This window comes from Ixodes scapularis, unplaced genomic scaffold, assembly GCF_016920785.2.
Source record: "Ixodes scapularis isolate PalLabHiFi unplaced genomic scaffold, ASM1692078v2 PGA_scaffold3__209_contigs__length_174095766, whole genome shotgun sequence".
Taxonomy (NCBI): domain Eukaryota; kingdom Metazoa; phylum Arthropoda; class Arachnida; order Ixodida; family Ixodidae; genus Ixodes; species Ixodes scapularis.
In genome coordinates this window covers 82672293-82689677 of record NW_024609868.1, presented here as the reverse complement: position 1 = coordinate 82689677, position 17385 = coordinate 82672293, and the positions used below count along the sequence as shown (strand labels likewise).

The 17385-nt window shown below is 44.2% G+C and overlaps 1 protein-coding gene across 2 annotated transcripts in view; it reads left to right on the top strand.

Moving 5' to 3' along the window:
- Window positions 1-6647: 6647 nt before the first annotated feature.
- LOC115331309 (vesicle-associated membrane protein 4) overlaps window positions 6648-17385 on the top strand; it is a 52546-nt gene continuing 41808 nt past the window's right edge. Inside the window, exons 1-3 of one of the 2 annotated variants that reach the window (XM_029993411.4) lie at window positions 6648-6729; window positions 7129-7206; window positions 14457-14500. In XM_029993411.4, the coding sequence (XP_029849271.1) occupies window positions 7141-7206; window positions 14457-14500 (110 nt within the window). In that variant the 5' untranslated portion in view covers window positions 6648-6729; window positions 7129-7140. The remainder of the gene's footprint in view (window positions 6730-7128; window positions 7207-14456; window positions 14501-17385) is intronic. The other variant, XM_029993418.4, reaches the window with a different exon arrangement.

Genomic DNA, 17385 nt, shown 5'->3' with positions numbered 1-17385 from the left:
GTTAAACTACAGTAACTTGAGTAAAGTAGTTGAACTACGTACAAGTCTGGCCCGGCAGGCGCTCTGCGTAAGGGTTTTCACCTATCTGCCTAGCCCCGCACACCATCACATGGGCCAAGAAAGGTGTAGTTTTACTGCAGAGGAGAAATCAGCAGGGTCCAAGATGGTGACAATGGAGGATGGGGGACTGTTCCAGTGGCTGATGGCTTGAGAAAGGAATGACCAATTGAAAGCGTTAGTAGAGTCAGAAATGTGCTTGATGGTGCAGACGTTGTTGAGGCGAGAAGATGTTCGGTCGGGGGGTAATAACAAAGTGGTTTTGAGGTCGGGAATGTGGTAGTAGATTTTGTGAATAAAGCACAGCTGAGAGACTTTTCTGCGAAGCTGCAAAGAGGACATGGTTAGTTCAGTTTTTAGCGCTGAGACACTGAAAAAAAAAGTCATAAGTGGATGAAATGAAGCGAGCAGCTCTGTTCTGAACTGCCTCTACAGGGTATTGATGAGGTACAGTCGATGGGTATTCCAGATGGTTGAAGCATATTCTATTTTTGGTCTGGCGTACGTGTCCAAGGTTAGCTTACGAACAAAGGGTGGAGCCCTTTTTAAGTTACGTCTGCTTAGTCCAAGAGTTCCAGATGAATCGGCAGTAATGACTTCAATGTGGTTATTTTAGGGAAGGTCAGATGTTAGTCTTACACCAAGGTATTTATACACAGTAGCGGTCTCAATCAGATCGGAGTACAAGAAGCAATTAAATGACAGTGTTTGTTTTTTTTTCTTGGTGAAGTGGATTAGTTTGCGTTTATACTTGTTTAATGACATAATCCACTCTTTGCACCAATTGTTAATTTTCTCTAGATCTTCCTGAAGCTGGTTATTATTTTGCACACAAGTTACTTTGTTATGGATGACGCAGTCGTCGGCGAAAAAGCGGTTTTTTGAAGAAATCCCAATGGGGATGTCATTAATAAATATTAAAAAGAGTAAGGGCCCAAGTACGAACCCCAGGGGAACACCAGGAGATACATTTATTAAGGAAGATTCATGATCATCATGGACGTGACCTGTACACGGGAAAAAAGAAAGCCACGAATCTATGCAAATGGTTATTTGGTCGAGGCAAAAAGATGATAGCTTAGAAAGAAGGCGTTGATAAAAAACACGGCCGAACGCTTTGGAAAAAAAAAAAAAAAAAACTGCGTCAGTTTTTTCATTTCAAGGTTCAAGGTTCAAGGTTAGTGTGCAAGTCATGGATGAAGTCGCAGAGTTGTGTTTCGCAGGAAAGTACAGTCTCCGGCGATATGAAAGACCCACTGGGAGCGCGTGGCCGAGGCGGTGGCTGGTGGGGGCGCTGCGAGCGCTCCGGGCAGTTCCATTCTGCTTCGAGGGGAGGACGCTCATTCGGCACTCGGCACAAACTGATAAGCGCGTTTCGCTTTATCTGAGCCCGAGTGAGCGTCCTCCCCTCGAAGCAGAATGGAATTGCCCGGAGGGCTCGCAGCGCCCCCGCCAGCCACCGCCTCGGCCACGCGCTCCCAGTGGGTCTTTCATATTGCCGGAGAGTGTACCTTTTTGAAAACCGTGCTGCTGTTTAAAGAAAAGAAATGGGATGATAGGTGCCTCATGATATTGGAGTAGAGGATATGCTCAAGTAGTTTGCAAGAAATTGAAGTCAATGAATTAGGGCGATAATTAGATGCGGAAGAGCGGCTGCCCTGTTTAAAGACTGGGAATTACCCTTCCCACCTTTTCGTCAGATGGAAGGCACCTTTGAGATAAGGACTGAATAAAGATAAGTTTTAAATACTCACTCGAAATAACACTGGTGTTTCTTTTGAATTTTAGAGTTGATGTTATCGGTTCCAGCGGACGAAGTAAGTTTTAGTTTATCAATCAATATTATAATACCGGCGGAGTTAACGTTAATAGGATGCATGCGCTCGTAAAGCTCTTCAGGGAGAGTGGGGACGGAGTCCAAGCACTCGTTAGTAAACACTGATGAAAAATATTCGTTAAACACAGAACTATCATGGTCGACGTTGCACATCCGACCATTCCTAACTCTCCCCATCTTCCTAAACGTCCGTGTGTGTCCGAACACCAGAAACCGGAATTTTAAAAGTTAAAAACGGCACGTTGCGAATATGGAACGCGCACTTTCATGCAAAGCTGACGTCAAGTGACTCAAATCGAAAAACATGCATATTTACAATATTGTTATCTCTTCTGGTGAAGGCTCAGCAACCGTTGCATCCGTTTTCGCGCACGAAACGGCGACTACCAGAGAAAGTAAGAACGCAGTGATTGCCTTTATTTTAACAATGTAAACACACTTGCAGGCGTGCGCTGATGAAGCCTCAAAATCAAAGCTTTCGTAGTGTGATTCGTGACTGTGCCGGCTACTACCCAACCTCGTTGTCACGCCACTTTCTGGAAGCATACACCAAAATTACAAGTAAACACACAAAAGCGACATCGATACAATTATCTTCTAGAATATCACCTTATTTAGTCATAACTCTTTCAATAGGCACTACAAGTTGTATTTATTTTAAGAAGAAGAAGCAAAGTTTTTTTCGTGAGAAAAAACAAAATATCAATGTTAAGTCTGGTAATGTTGTAATTTTGCCGAATCATTGCCAAATCTTTAGAAAAGTTGGACAAAAGTTGCGCCGAATTTTCGATTTGGGGGGGGGGGGGGGGGGGAGAGGGTCTGGTTTGCCCCCCCACTCAAAAACAAGTTGGTACGCCACTGCACCGGATATCCCATGAGTCATGACGCATCGCGCTCTCCGTTCGCTTCTCTTCGAGCGCTTGCTCGAGTGCACCGTTTGGAACGAAAAATATAGCCAGTCGTTCAAAATACAAACGGGTGATTATCATTTACGGTTATTATCCGTCGTGCTTGACTCGTTTTCGAACGAAATTTGAATATTTAAATTTTCGTTTCCGTGCCCCTTTAAAGGGATGCTGAACCGAAATCTGGATTCCACGAAGCACGGCGGCAAAAGCGTACAACGGGATGCTACAGGCACCAAAACATCACTCATGCTACGATATATCGAACAGATGACTGCATTTTTCAAAAACAAAAGGAGGCGCATTTGACAGATATGTTTATGTCTTGTTTCTCCGAGAAGAGTCGAGAATGAGGGGGAACGGCCTCGCGTCGTCTCCCCCTCGCCGCCTTGAGGGACAAAACGAAGAGGAGAGGAAACGAGATATTTTGACGTCACGCGCCTCGTCGGCCTGGTTCAATCTCGCCTTTTTTTCTTTTTTTTTTTTTTTTTTCATAAAATACGGTTGTCGATTCGAGATATCGCCTTACGAGTAGTGTTGTACGAATTGTAGCGTCCCACCTATAGCTCCGGCATGTTTTCTGAAATCCAAATTTCGGTTCACCGTCCCTTTAAAGGGCAACTCCGCTCAATTCCGAAAAATTTGGGCTTACATGTGATTCAAATTCACAAAGCACTACTCAACAACTCTGCGTCTTCGGATTCGCGAAATATGGAATATTATTTGTGTAATCCTAATTTAAACATCAGCTGATATCGAAACCGAAACTTCGGCTGCGTCAGGCAACGTTGGTCTTGGGTCGTCAGAGTCATGGCCACGTCACGTCGAACCACGTGGTCTTGTGACGTTCGGGGGGGGGGGGGGGGGGGGGGAGGGGCGAGGGACAGGACACGCGACGCGGGCAGGTCGCTTCGCATGGAGTGGACGGTGATGGCCCGGGGGAGAGGGGGAAGGGGAGAAGACGAAAGAGAGGGAGAGAGGAGAAACAGACCGATAAGCGCGCAGGGCAGCGCAAACTAGCGCATCCGCGTTACGGTGATCACGTGAACGCCCGGTCAGCCAACACCGGGAGGAGAAACTCATGACGTCATCGTTCAATTTCGCTCTGAGGAATAAAAAACGAACAAAACGTGAGAATGACGTAGTCATGCCTCTGATGTATGGCTCAACGTTTGCCGCTCAAGCTCCGTCGCATTGACTGCACTGACGATTGCGCCTCACCTCGCACACTAGAGTTGGCAGATTTCGGCGACTTGGCTCACTTGAAGGTTTGCTGGCCAGTTTATTAAATATATAAACGGAATTAGATCGTAATATTTGACATGGGGTCTTTCTATATGATACTTAAGAGGGCTACATAGTTTTCTAAATATCAAAAATGAAGCGGAGTTGCCCTTTAAAGAGATTCTGAACCGAAATATGTATTTCACAAGATAAGGTCGCAGAAGTGTTGAGCGGGACGCTAGAAATTCCAGAACATCACTGACAGATCGATATCTCAAACGGATGGCCGTATTTTTGGAAAAGAAGGGCGCGATCAAGTGAGGAATGTGACGTTATGATTCTCCTGGAACAGTTGAGGATGAGGGAACGCCTCGCTTCTCTCCTCCTCGCTTCGGTTCGCCTTCTCGAGGAGACGAAGCGAAGGGGAGAGGGAATGAGAATCGTGACATGAGATGCCTAGTCGGCCTTGTTTAATCGTGCACGTTTCCCCCCCAAAACGGCAATCCATTAGAGATATAACTGCATGAGTGATGTTTTGAGGTTTAGCAGAAATTTTGCTCCGCAAGAGGCGCCAGCCTGCCGATGTGCTGCTAGTTGCAGTTACTGCTGTTAAATTATTTCTCTCTGTATTTCTTCTACTCGAGTGTACCATAAATTATTTGCACGGGCGTGCTTTATTCCCGGCAAGGTACGACAGAGTAGACGATTTCACGACGGCACTGATGTGATTCTTCTGGACCAACTCTACGGACAAACTGAAGTTCCTGAATGAGGTCACCACATGGCTAATTATAAAACAGAGCGGGAAATATGGAGCATATATATATATATATATATATATATATATATATATATAAAAAGAACGAAGACACGTACGGCAGACGCGCGCTCTCTCACCACTGAACGTTTACAATGTCAAAATAAACGCCCAATTACCAGTGAGCGCTCGTCTATCGTGCGTGCCTTCTTGTCTCGGTTTCTTGTGCGCTCTGCTCTAAAATGATCAACACTTCTGCACCAGGTCCAGATGGCTTATTTCCGCTCGACATACATTAAACAAGCCTCTGGACAAAGGGGTGACGAACGGTTTGCTACTCTTGACGCGATCGAGTCACACAGATTTTCAAAACCATTTTCACCGGGTGCTTGCTCATAACGTGAAAACGGATATTCTCTGTGACGCATCGGTAAATGTGTCATAATGAACAAACTAATTTAAAAAAATCATCACCATGCAGAGGCGCTAAAACTATTAGATAGAACCCCCCCCCCCCCCCCCCGCCCCTTTTCCACTACCGAATACAGCAGTTCCGACTGCATGGTGATAATTTTTTAATTGTTTTATTTAATTTTATCTTTTTCTTTTTTTTGGGGGGGAGGGGGGGGGCGGGAGTGGTCCTTCCCTTTTTGCAGCAAGAAAGAGGCCGGTCAGAAAAGAACATTTTCTTTATATCTGAAAGATGGGCGCAAAATGTGGAACTTCAATATTACCCTCTCCACATCAATGCATGTTTTTGTTTGTGCACAGCGGTTTCTCCTCGCTCTTGCTATTTCCTGTTGAACTGAACCATCGACTGCAGACTTCCTTGCCTCGACGGTCTGCAATCGTGTCTGTGACCTAGCGCAATGCAGCTTCGTATCGAACATCATATCATATCGCGTGCGTGCGGTTTTGAACAGGGCTACTGAATGCGCTTTTGAACGGTGTCCACAAACGGTAAGGACCTTTTTTAATACACAGGGTGAGTTCTTCGTTTTTTTTTTTTTGCGTATTTTCCAATCTCATTAATTTTATATCCAATATGTGTGACTGTGAACCATGCTTGATTGTAGACATGGAAAACAGTTCAAATTTCTCGATTGAAACTTTAGTGACTGCTTGGGGCGTTTCTACAGGCGAGACAAATAATAAAGTGCTCATCCTCAGAGGATTTCAAGATTGCTTCAATCGATAGATGCTTGCATGTGATGATCCCATCCTGCTGGTCATTCCTACTTGTTTTTGCCAAGCAAAACAAATTCGATTGCACAGGGTACCGTACGTAACTTCTCTAAACTGCGACAGTCAAGCGTGAAGCGTTGCTGCTGGCAGCACTGGAAGATGACTGACGCGAACTTTGAAAAGCAACTGTTAGCTAAGCTTTATAAGGTGGGAATAAAGCATAACTCACTTTTACTTTTAGTAGGCTAAATTTTCAACGAAATAAATTAAATGTAATCAACTACTTTTTTTTTTTTTTTTTTTTTTTTTTCTTTTTTTTGTGATGCGTACAAGGGCCCTGATTTACGGCGGGACCCAGGGACCAGGGTCCAGGCCATCGCCGGTGCGGAGCTGGCCCATCGCAGCAGGTGGCGATGTCCCGGTCCTTTGGTTCTGTTTGGTCCCTCCATGTAGATTAGGGCCCCTTACTGATCCCACGCTTTGCACCGTTGCGCTGTTGCGCGTCAGTGTGGCCGGTGGGCTGGCGCAGTCCCGCGAATAAGACGCATGGAAGTAAATAAAAAGTTTATTTTTTATTACTATTGGCTTAGTTAGTACGGGCCCACTAAATTTAACTACCCGCCGAATACAAATTTATATGATATTCTGGCAAAACGAGGGTTATTCTTTTCCAAATTGGCAAATTCACTCGGTACTTCCACAACAGCCTGTCACCAGAGGGATACAGACGCCGCAAATTGACAACAGATGGAAGCGTAAAGACGGTGAGTTGTGGGTTTTTACTGTTGTTTCCACCAGCGTTTTCATTCTATGTGAACTACGTGGATACGATAGTTTCGACTCCGACAAGTAAGTGGTTGTCGCTCATTCGAGTATCGAACCGAACGAGCCGTCCAACCTGTTCATGACGGATAGGGCTCTTTCAGAGAAGTCCCACTACACTGTATGTAAAACTCGGCCCCTGTTGCCCTGTTTATTACCTCCACGGGGTTCATAAAGCTGCGAGTATTCTATAACGTGCGATTTTTCCTGCAGTAACGGTCTTTCTTGTTAATAAAGCTCTCGTTTGCACCATTATCTTCGCTAATTTAACAGTGAGGCGTTTGTGTTGTGCACTCGGCTATGCCCCCTCCTCAATTGATGCTCCCTTATATTTCTCGTAGCGCAGTTCAAGAATGCCCCCGAAGTTCAGAAGGTACCTCTCCGAGGAGGATGTCTCCGAAGCTGCCGAGCCCGAGAGGGTACGTTGACACATCGCTTGTAGAATATTGCAGAGGTGGTAAACGTTGTGTCGTTTTAACAACGTACGCCTTCGAAACATAGCGTATTCTGAATGTCCTGTCAGATTCGTTTCGATGCGTGGCTTGTGCTGACGTTAACGTATCTCTAGTGTGCAGCATTCTCGGCAGTTACCAAAGAAATGCCGAAAATTGCCCGCCAAATGTTTTGCTGAAAAACATCGAAATGGCGAACATTAGAAGGATAATTAAAAATTGATGAGGCACCAATATTTCAGGGGAAAGGTTTCAAAATAAAATCGCGGCAAACCTGCCACAAAGCAGGGAGGGGGCTGATCTTGTAGTTGTTTGTGCTGAATGGCCCTTTGATAAGGTCAGGTTAAGTAGATAGATGCATGAGCCTCGCCCATTTCTTGAAAGGCTTTCCCATTTTGGGCAGCGACATTTAGTCGTGTTAGCACTCCCAAAGTTCTTGTAGGTGAGTTCTGGTGTTCGACGTCATGACGTCGAACACCGGAAACCCCCATGCTCGAGGAATGCGCTCACACCGTCAAAGCAGTTTCCCTCCCCTTGAAGCGACTTGAGGTTGCCCAAAGCGCAAGCAGGTAGTCGCCGTCTTGGCCGCCTGCTCCGGGTGGGTCTTTCATTGTGATGGTGACTGTACAGCTGTCTCTATTAGAACGAGGTGAGATGAAACAAGCCGTTGCAGTACCTGTTCCGCTTTTTGACATTACGAAAGTGTAACGGTGAATTGGAGGCATTGACTGGTACAAAAGTGTTTCATTGCAATTTTGTTTTATAGTTAGGTTTATCTAGAGATGCCAGAAAATCAGTAAGTTATCATCTTAGCAAAATATATAAAGATTGAGAGCTGTCTAATTTGCTAGTTAAATAAATTTCGAAAGAATCCCACCAATCCCACAAAAGCATAAACATAGAAAACGTGCAACTCTGCTCATCTATCTTATTGGTTGTCTCGAATCTGAATGCATATCTTGAACTCATTGTTGTCTTGTAAGCAAGAACTAAGTATAACAGCTTTATAGTAAAGACTGGGTTGTTAAACCAATCTCGATATTTGCATTCTGTATTTGTGACAGGCATAGTCACTGACAGAATAGGACGGCAGTGAGGTCTTTTGGTCATCCCACATCCAGCATGAGCTTCCTAGCTTTGACATATATCTTCGGCGTCTTGTGAGCTTCGAGCGTCCACATACAGCGAATGTGCATCGGAAGGCAACAGTGCGTTCCAGAGACCCGGCATAGAAAAGAGCGAGGGAGCGGTGCACTCCGGACTGCGCGTGCTACATATAGCGCGCCTCTGAGCATGTGCCACCATTGTGCAGCACTGGGCAGATACCAACATTTGTGCCGCCCCTTCTGCACGCTCCGCCGGCTGGCAGATGTCGCATGCGCAGATGTCACATGCACAGTTCGGAGCGCACCGCTCCCGCGCTCTAGACAGGTTTAATGCCGAGTGTACTGGTTAATGGGACCCTGCAATCATATTTAAGCGTCTACCTTTTTTGCGGTTTCCACGTCTCTTGGGGTTCGGGCAAGCCAGCGGGCACGGAGAGAGTAACTAAATATCGGTGCATCATATTTTAACCGGACGACGCGGAAACCTCATCCACCGACAAGGGCGACCCGCGGTACCGAAAGCGCACGAAATGTGACGTCTTTGGTCCTGGGCTTACTACTGGTCAGAGCCGCTAAGAGCTTCTTTTTAGTCGAAATACAAAACACAAGTGGCACAAACCATTTAAATTATTTATAAAAGTAGTTTTTGTTTAGTATTTTAGATCAGAAAAGAAACAAATGCAGTTTATAAAGTACGGAAACAAGAAATGACCCGTTGACATACCCGCCACCAAGCGGTGGAAAAGGCGGCGCATACTAGAAAAGAGTAGCGGGATCAGGCGCCGACACAGAAAGATCCCGGATGTACGCGGCGGCGCTGCGGTCATTTACGGACTGGAGGATCCGACTGGCTCCGAGCGTTCTGAAGGCCTTCAGCGAGTAGCTTTGTCTTGTGTTTTGGCCGTTTCGCGGTATGGCAGCGCTAAGTGGCTCTCTTTCTGAACTGATCTTTACTCCGTGTTTGCTGTCGTTTGTGGCCAATGAAGTGTCATGCCGAATTAGGGTTTAATCGCGCAGCAAATGCAATGAGAGCCGCTCTGGCTGCCCGCTTGTATACAGCCTATCCAGAACACGCTTTAGTGGCACCCTCACGCGCCGTCGACACGCAATGCGGCAGCCGTGAGCGGTCGCTGAGTTCACTATATCCCTCCTCTAGTTCACGGCCTCTCAAGCAACCAAGGACGTCATGAGGGAAGTTATTTTTTGCTTGTTTTTGTAATTTTAATTTGCCAATAACTTTTAAAATGAAGCGAATTTCGAGAAAAGAAAAGTTACATTAAGTTACTACGGTCAGTGCGCTCAGGTTTGGTGCAAATTAAAAGCCAGTAAAAATGTGCTTGCAGGGTCCCTTTAAGCATGTTTAGGAAACTTGTACTTTACTTGAAGTACATTCTCTGAGTATATGTACTTGTACTATGTATAATGGTTTTTTTTTCTGGTACATTTAGGAGAATACAACTCCCGACTTGAAAGCACATTTTCCAAATTTGGTTCTGTTAAATTTGTATCACAAATTGATGCTTTGTCAATCCTGAAGAAATATTGAGACGGACATTCTACTCTCACCAGAAACGCGAGCAGACGACAGATCGCTCCTTTTGTTTGTGGGGGGGGGGGGGGGGGGTGCTTTATTGTAGCTTTTCAAACTCTTGCTAGCTCTGGTACGGTCAGCGCAAGCAAAGAGATTAAAATATTAGGAGAGGTCATTTAACCTTAATGTAACATCTGTAACTGTGGTTTGGAAAAATTTAGAAACTTTCGAGTCGTAGAAAAGGACAACAGAGGAGAACGTCTCTATGTTTTGGGACATTCTGCTCTATTGTCCTTTCCTTCAACTTGAAAGTTCCTTAATTTTTTTACACCACAGTGTCAGATGTCACATTATGATTAATTTTCACCAGCTTGCCTGCACACTCAGTTTTTTCGTTGAAGAGAGGACACTCCTCTTTGAGAGGATTGCTTGTGGAAGCTATGGGGCCGCCACATACTCTCTCCAAGTACATTTAAACCCCTTGGGGGCAACAAACCAGAGCAAGCAGCGGCAAATTCAGAAGTTGGAGGGACTTCTGATTTTGGTGCCTTTTTTCGAAATAACTTCTTTTTGGCCACTTGACTTTATTCAGTATTCGCCGCCAATTCCCAAATAAGCGGTGCACCCCCGATTACCCCCGGGGCAACGCCTACCAGTTAAAAACTCACTGTGTAGGGAATAAAAGGGCATCATGAAAGATTGTGTTATAAAGTACTTGTACTTTACTTTGAGAGCACATTCTATTTATAGTACTTTAGTTGAAGTACATTGCAACTAGTGTTCTTACTACTTTACTTGAAGTACATCGCATCTCATTTACTTTGTACCTTACTTAAAGTACTTTTTAGATGTCCTTTACCCAACACTGACTATAGTAGTAGACATTCGCAAAAGTTTGATATCTTTTTCATCATTGTAGAGAGCAGTTTCACGTAACACTTTTTCGCTCCCAATAAGCATTTTGTAGTAAGGCTGGTGAACCTTTTTTACCAGTTTCCTTGTTTCTTTGTATATGAGCAGTTAGTTGATCATTAGCATTGTTTTGGTGTTGACAAAATGCTGAAGAATGGAGAGTGGCTCTGCCGAAGCGCAATCAGGAATGTATTTGGGTCACGTAGACCCATGGTCATTCCATTTTTTTTGTCTCCTTGGAGTCGCCTCGCATTTTGGCTCTTGCCAAGCGGATTTCCCGAACATCGCCTCTTTTTAAAGGAGCTGTGCAACAATGTCAGTGCTTTGCTTAAATAATTTGGGAGCAGGTGTCTTGACCTCTCTGAAGTAAAGCGTAAAAAACCGCTTTTGCCTGCATGTCCTAGTTTTCATTTTAAAAATGGACAAAGATTGAGGTTTTCGGCACCTCTCAACTCCTTCATCATCTTCCGAGTCACGTGCGCTGGGACGTGAATGGGGGACACGCGGGGTTCCGGTGAAGCTCTCTCCCTAGAGCCATCAGTGAGCAGGGAGAACTCGCCCGCTCGCAACCACATGACCACCTGCTTGCGCAGCGCGATCAACATGGCAAAGGGAGGAAAGCCTCATCCGGGTCCGGCCATCCCCGTCCGGCTCTGCCAAATCTGCCCCCTTCCCCCTCTGGCTTCTGGCGGCTGTTTGCGGTAGCAGATAGAGCTGACAGTTCTGTTGGCCTCGGCTCCACTAAAACTCCGTATAATAAAACTTTTGTTGATGGTACCAGGTTTTTGATGCATTTATATTTATGTTGGAACGACAAGATTTAAAGAAAAATTATATTTTATTGAGCAGGTATTTGCACAACTTCCTGTCTTTTTGCGAGTCCCCCATTAACGTCATGCCGCGTGGTTCTCATGGCTGCCTCTCTCGGCTGCAGATCGGGAAATATTCTCATTTTTGTTTCGCGATTATGCGGCGGAATCGCAACATTTTGAAAGAAAGGGATGTGTTTTCTGTCCTTTGTGACAAGATAAACAATGTCAAAAGTAGAAAATTCAAATTCTTTCAACGTTAAAATGGTTGCACAGTTCCTTTGATGCCCGATGAGCAGCCAGAAAGGATGAAGTTGCCCCTCTATTTCTCCTTTTCATTCGAGAAAGGAAGAGATTCCCCCCCTTCTGCTGAAAGTAGCTTGGAGGTCTGTACGGAGAGAAGGACACTGGAAAAGGATGTTCTGCCTGGCAGAAAATACTTATGTAGGTCGGCCTTCAACTCTAAGTTAAAACCAACAATCATAGCAGACACTTCTTTTTTTCTTTCACCGCCTACTTTGGGAGACATTCGGTCATAATGCAAGGAAATCCTTATAGCAGGTTAGAAAACACTGCCTCCACACAAATAAACAGATAGGGCAAAGGCTCCTAGCATGAATTTCGGCGAGATTTTGAGCCAAAAGTGTGTTGTGTAAAAGTGCTCTATATTTGAGGTTTCTCCAATTATATTAAAAGTATAGTTACATTGACAGAAAGATCCGACTTTGTTTTTCTCAAGATGACCACCTCTGGTTAAGTGCCATGAGGCCTTTATTTGCAACCAGGTATTGAGGTGTAAAGTACAAACCTTGGCATAGGGCATACTAATCATAGGTGCCCCTCAGAATGTTGTATTTGTGCTTTTACAGCAATCACTTTTTTCTGCTATGCAATGATGACTAACAGCAACAATAGTAAGCTATACTGATGTCGTGTGAATACTCCCCTATAGAGATTGTACAGCTAGCAATGTTGAAATCATCAGCAAAATATACCAAAGGACAAGTAACATGGTGATAAGGTATAGATATAGTTTTGTCCTCAAGCAAAAGATAGAAAGAGGAAATTTCTTTATTGTTCAGCACTGTGTTCCTGGGACAAATATGTATTCTCCATGTATTGCTTTAGCATAACTTGCATTGATGTTTCCTCATTCATTGTACAGGCTTTCTCCTAATATTGCCTGCCGTTTTTTTACAAGTGTACCGGTAAACAAAGGTAACTTATTGGTAGAGTGAAACGGCATTATGTGCAATAAAGTTGCACTTTCATTTGTGTTTCCTAAAGATTTAAAAAAATTTGTTTTCTAACAGGGCATAGAGCAAATAGAGCCTTTTCTTGTTGACAGTTATGAAATGTTTTAGAATTCTTAACTTCCACAATTGAAACTAGGGCTGGGCGTCAATTAAAAGTTTTAACCCGATTAATCGCCACCTTTTAATTGATTAAATAATCAATTAATCAGTCTCGTTAATTTCTATGCATAATATTTTAAAAAGTCAGAAATTAATATTTGTTTTCTGTTTTTGCCTTTGCTGAACATGAGGTAAAGGGCCTAATACACAAGTTTTATTATGAATCAATCTTGATGTGTAGTTAAGAAGAGTTTGAAGGCACTGACACATTATTACTTCAGCTGCATGAGGTAAAAGATTTGGTTATATTATCCGGCAAGAGCGACCTCCTTTGATTGATCACACTATAGTCTCTCTCTGCTGCGCTAAACGGGCACTCAAACGCTATTGAAGTGGCCGGGTGACGTGTAACCTTCAGCACCTTGTCAGGAGTTACAAATCTTCCCCCTACAGTTTACTTTAGGCTAAATTCTGACCTAAAGTTTGCTCTTCATAGAGGTGTTCTCGTCCACGTCTGCGTGGTGAAAGCGTTTACTTTTTACTTTATTTTGGTTCGTTGAAATATTACCGATTAACCGGTTAAAAAAATTAATTGCGATTAATGCATTAATCGATTAATTGGTATGTCAATCGATCAAATGCCCAGCCCTAGTTGAAACTAGAGAGAACTAGGTCTTGGCCATCGTGAGAGGTTTTGCTCTAGAAATAAAAGCAAAAAAACTGATCCTGTTGACATATGGATAGCAAAGTGTCATGAAGGTAATCTGGCCATTGTCTTGACCAATTCAACTGTCCCTGCCAGCACTCTGACAGTGGTTAAGAATGTCATTTTGTCTCCAGTTTGGTACAATACCACATGCAAGTTCAAACCCCGCGTTCACACAGAGGGTTACGTGCACGTTGTAAGCGAGGAATCACGCATCTGGGGTGTGAAGAAAGCTGTGCTGCGATCTATGCTAGGTCGACTCGCACTGATGTAGGTAATCCAGTGACCGTTAATATGGTGAGCAGGTCAACCAAGAAACACTTTTCTCCATGCACACGAGAGCGGAGGCGTGAAAAGTAAGAGGGTATGAAGCTCCGCCCCCCACAGTATTCTCTTTAGCGGTTAGCTGCAAATTTTCAAAATTTCCCAGGTGTCTGAGTTAGTTCAGAAATTGTATTGTATTGTATGTTATTACACTTCTCTTGTACAGTGCCGCTCGGTGTGCAGGTGTTTAGGGAAAGGCATTGTGCCCGTGCATGTTTTGTGCCCCTGACACCGGCCGGCGCATAGGTTGAGACTAGGAAAAAAAAGAAGAGTAGACTGAGAATAAGATAGAGATGAAGCACACAGAAAGTCACACACAAGCACACATAGATACACTGTCACAAGCACCCACACACCATGAGGAAAGCGTGATTGCTCTGCACAGCTTTACAGCAGGACCGATTCTTGCACTGACCAACATGCAGTGCACCCTCCAAACGCTCGACTGAATCTTTTTTTTTTTTCTTTTTTCAGGAGAAATTGTTGAAAGATGATGATGACGAGGACTTCTTCCTCAAGTAAGTTCTTTAAATAGGGCCTTTAATTTCTCTCTACACTGTTTCGTACCTCATGTGCAGCCTAATTGAAAAAGCGTGCCTTGTTGGCACGCTTTGTTCCTTGTTCAGGTTTCTACATTGGTTCTCAGAATCGAGGTATGCTAATAGTACTTCGCATTAAATAGTTATACATAGTTCATAGCCTCCACACCTCTAGAGTGAACCAACCCAGATCAGGTAAGGCTAAAAAGAAAAGCTGAAATTTGTTTCTGTATCCTTCAGATCTGGCAGTACTGGCTCAACAGTGTATAGGAGCAGTTCATAACTTGTGCAGTACATTTCTAAACCCAGAGTCTCAAACATGCATCTTGCAGCGGTGATTAGATGACCATACTTGGGTGCAAAGTCTGTTTATAATGAAGGCAGGGATAAATCCACATCATCTGGACTAGAAAGTCCTGTGCACTCTAATTTTGGGGTCATCAAGCTAATGTTAAGTGCGAACAAAAATGGGACACGAGTGCTGCATCACTGTTCAGCAGATGCACAGTGTCAGGCTCTTACTCAGTTGCCAAGTTGACATCATTGTAGTGTGATGACATTTCATGAAGAAAGAGGAGGGTGGTGAAGAGGATTTATGTGGACTAGATGGCATTGATTGAACCCAGGGTTCCCCTGGGTTCTTTAATGCAACCTTTTTCTCCACATAGTTCAAGCTGTGGCATGCTAACACTTTCAGCCACAGATCCCTTCTGATAACATAGCACTATGTCTTTTGAACCACTGTTTGCATACCTGAACTGGGAACTTATCCTTCACTGGAAGGGTTGATAAGATCCTTTTTAGTATACAACTTATATACTGAGTGATGAGCAGATTGATGTACAGTCGGGGACAAAAGTCTCCAGGACACGCGAGCTGCGGCTGAAACACATTGCTCTGCCATCTGCCGGCGGGTCGCCTGGTTTCGAGATCACACAAAAGCGCATGCGCGTCCTACTCTGCCTGCAAACATGTGTGTTTTCCCGCTCTTCTGCGGCACAGCGCCTAACTCGGAATCGGGCGCGTGGTACCGCCTCGGAGATAGCGCTGGCGGCTGATGAGCGTCTGCTACACATTCCGAAACTCGAGATACCGCCTGTGGCATTGCGCCGCATTTCGCCGTGTCAGCGCACCTTGTTTTATAACCAGTTGAGTTTATCGCTCAGTTGAGCTGCCGTGGCTTCTTGCTTCATATGTGCCATGTCAGTAAGCGCTATCTCCAAGGCGGTACCACGCGCCCGATTCCGAGTTAGGCGCTGCGCAGCAGAAGAGCGGGAAAGCGCACATGTTGGCAGGCACAGTAGGACGCGCATGCGCTTTTCTGTGATCTCGAAACCTGGCGACCCACCGGCAGATGGCAGAGCAATGCGTTTCAGTCGCAGCTCGCGTGTCCTGGAGACTTTTGTCCCCGACTGTACCATGTCACACATTTTGCAGGTGCCGTTAATGATGCATTTATCGATCTAAAGTGTAAAATTGAGGCTTTATATATTTATGCAATTGTGTATTTATACATACCCTCAAGGCCTCTAGGCATTGAAGAGGGGAGTGTACACAACAACATAAAACAAAAGCTCGAGATTAAAAAGATGATTCTTTAATTTGTCTTTAATGGCGTTAATTAACATAGATTACATGAAACATTTAATTAAACAAAGCAAATAATAAAAACTTTCTGTTGGCTTTAACTAGGGATGTCGCGAACCACCCTAGGTTAGATTTCGAAAGGTTTCGATATTTGCGAAGCGAACTGAGGTTCGATTTCGAAAAATTTCGATATTTTCGTACCGACCGAGGTTCGATTTCGAAAAATTCACAACTTTTGACCACAGCGGAGTTTCAAATTCGAAAATATGGAAGCTTTCACGGTTTCTAAAATTTCGAATTCGAATATTTCGAATAATTTTTTACTTCAGGTTTGATAAATTCGAAGATTTCGAAATTCTTTGTAAAAAAAATTTGAAAACTTCGAACGCTTCGAATTTTTATAGACATGAAGTTCGAACAATTCGAAGATTTCGAATTTCTTTTTGCATAAAGTTAGAAAAGTTTGAAGGTTTCAATTCTCTTTTAACGCTAAATTAAAAAAAAAAAAAAAAAAAAAAAAAAGAATTTCTAAGATTTTGAATTTTTTTCTAATACAAATTTTCAAAGTTCGAAGTCCGATTTTCAAGTTTTTCGACAGTTTCAGTTTCAAATAACGTTTTCACGACTCACTTGTTTTCACAAAATCAAGTTTAGAAAAGTTAGGGTGTGATATCCAGATTCTGCGAAGTTGGTCAGGCAATTAAATGAGACGACGAGTGTCCCGGACGTGCTAGAATATTTGCCAGTGCAGAATTGTGACCGCCAGCCTCGGGGGGGGGGGGGGGGGGGGGGGGTCTTTAACCTGCATCACGCAGTAGTGATTGCACGAACACACTGTTTTACGAGACTCATCCAGTTCGAAACGGCCAGGGGCGAGCAGGAGGTTGAGGCTCAGAAAAACCTTGAAGCGACCTGGCAAACTAGCTCGCCACTCCTTGCGCGCTGGTAGTAATCCGATCCGGTGAAGTTTGTAATTGTCCTGGAGGTTTATTTTCTGGGACGGAGGAATCGCCTCGCAAAAAGCACAAAAGCCGACACAACTCGAGGTCGAGGAGCGTTCTACCATACAAGTGGCGTCGGAAGAGGAAAAACGGGGGGAAAGAGGGTAGCGGGGGGGGGGGGGAGGCTTCAGCCTCCTTCTCCCCCTTGCAGGTATTTCGGACTGTTAAAGAAAACAATACGGGGAAAGAGGGCGTGGTCGAGCTTATTTTAATCTGAAATTATTTATGCATATGTGTAGCTACTGTCGCTCTTTACTGCATAAAAGGTTGCGTAGA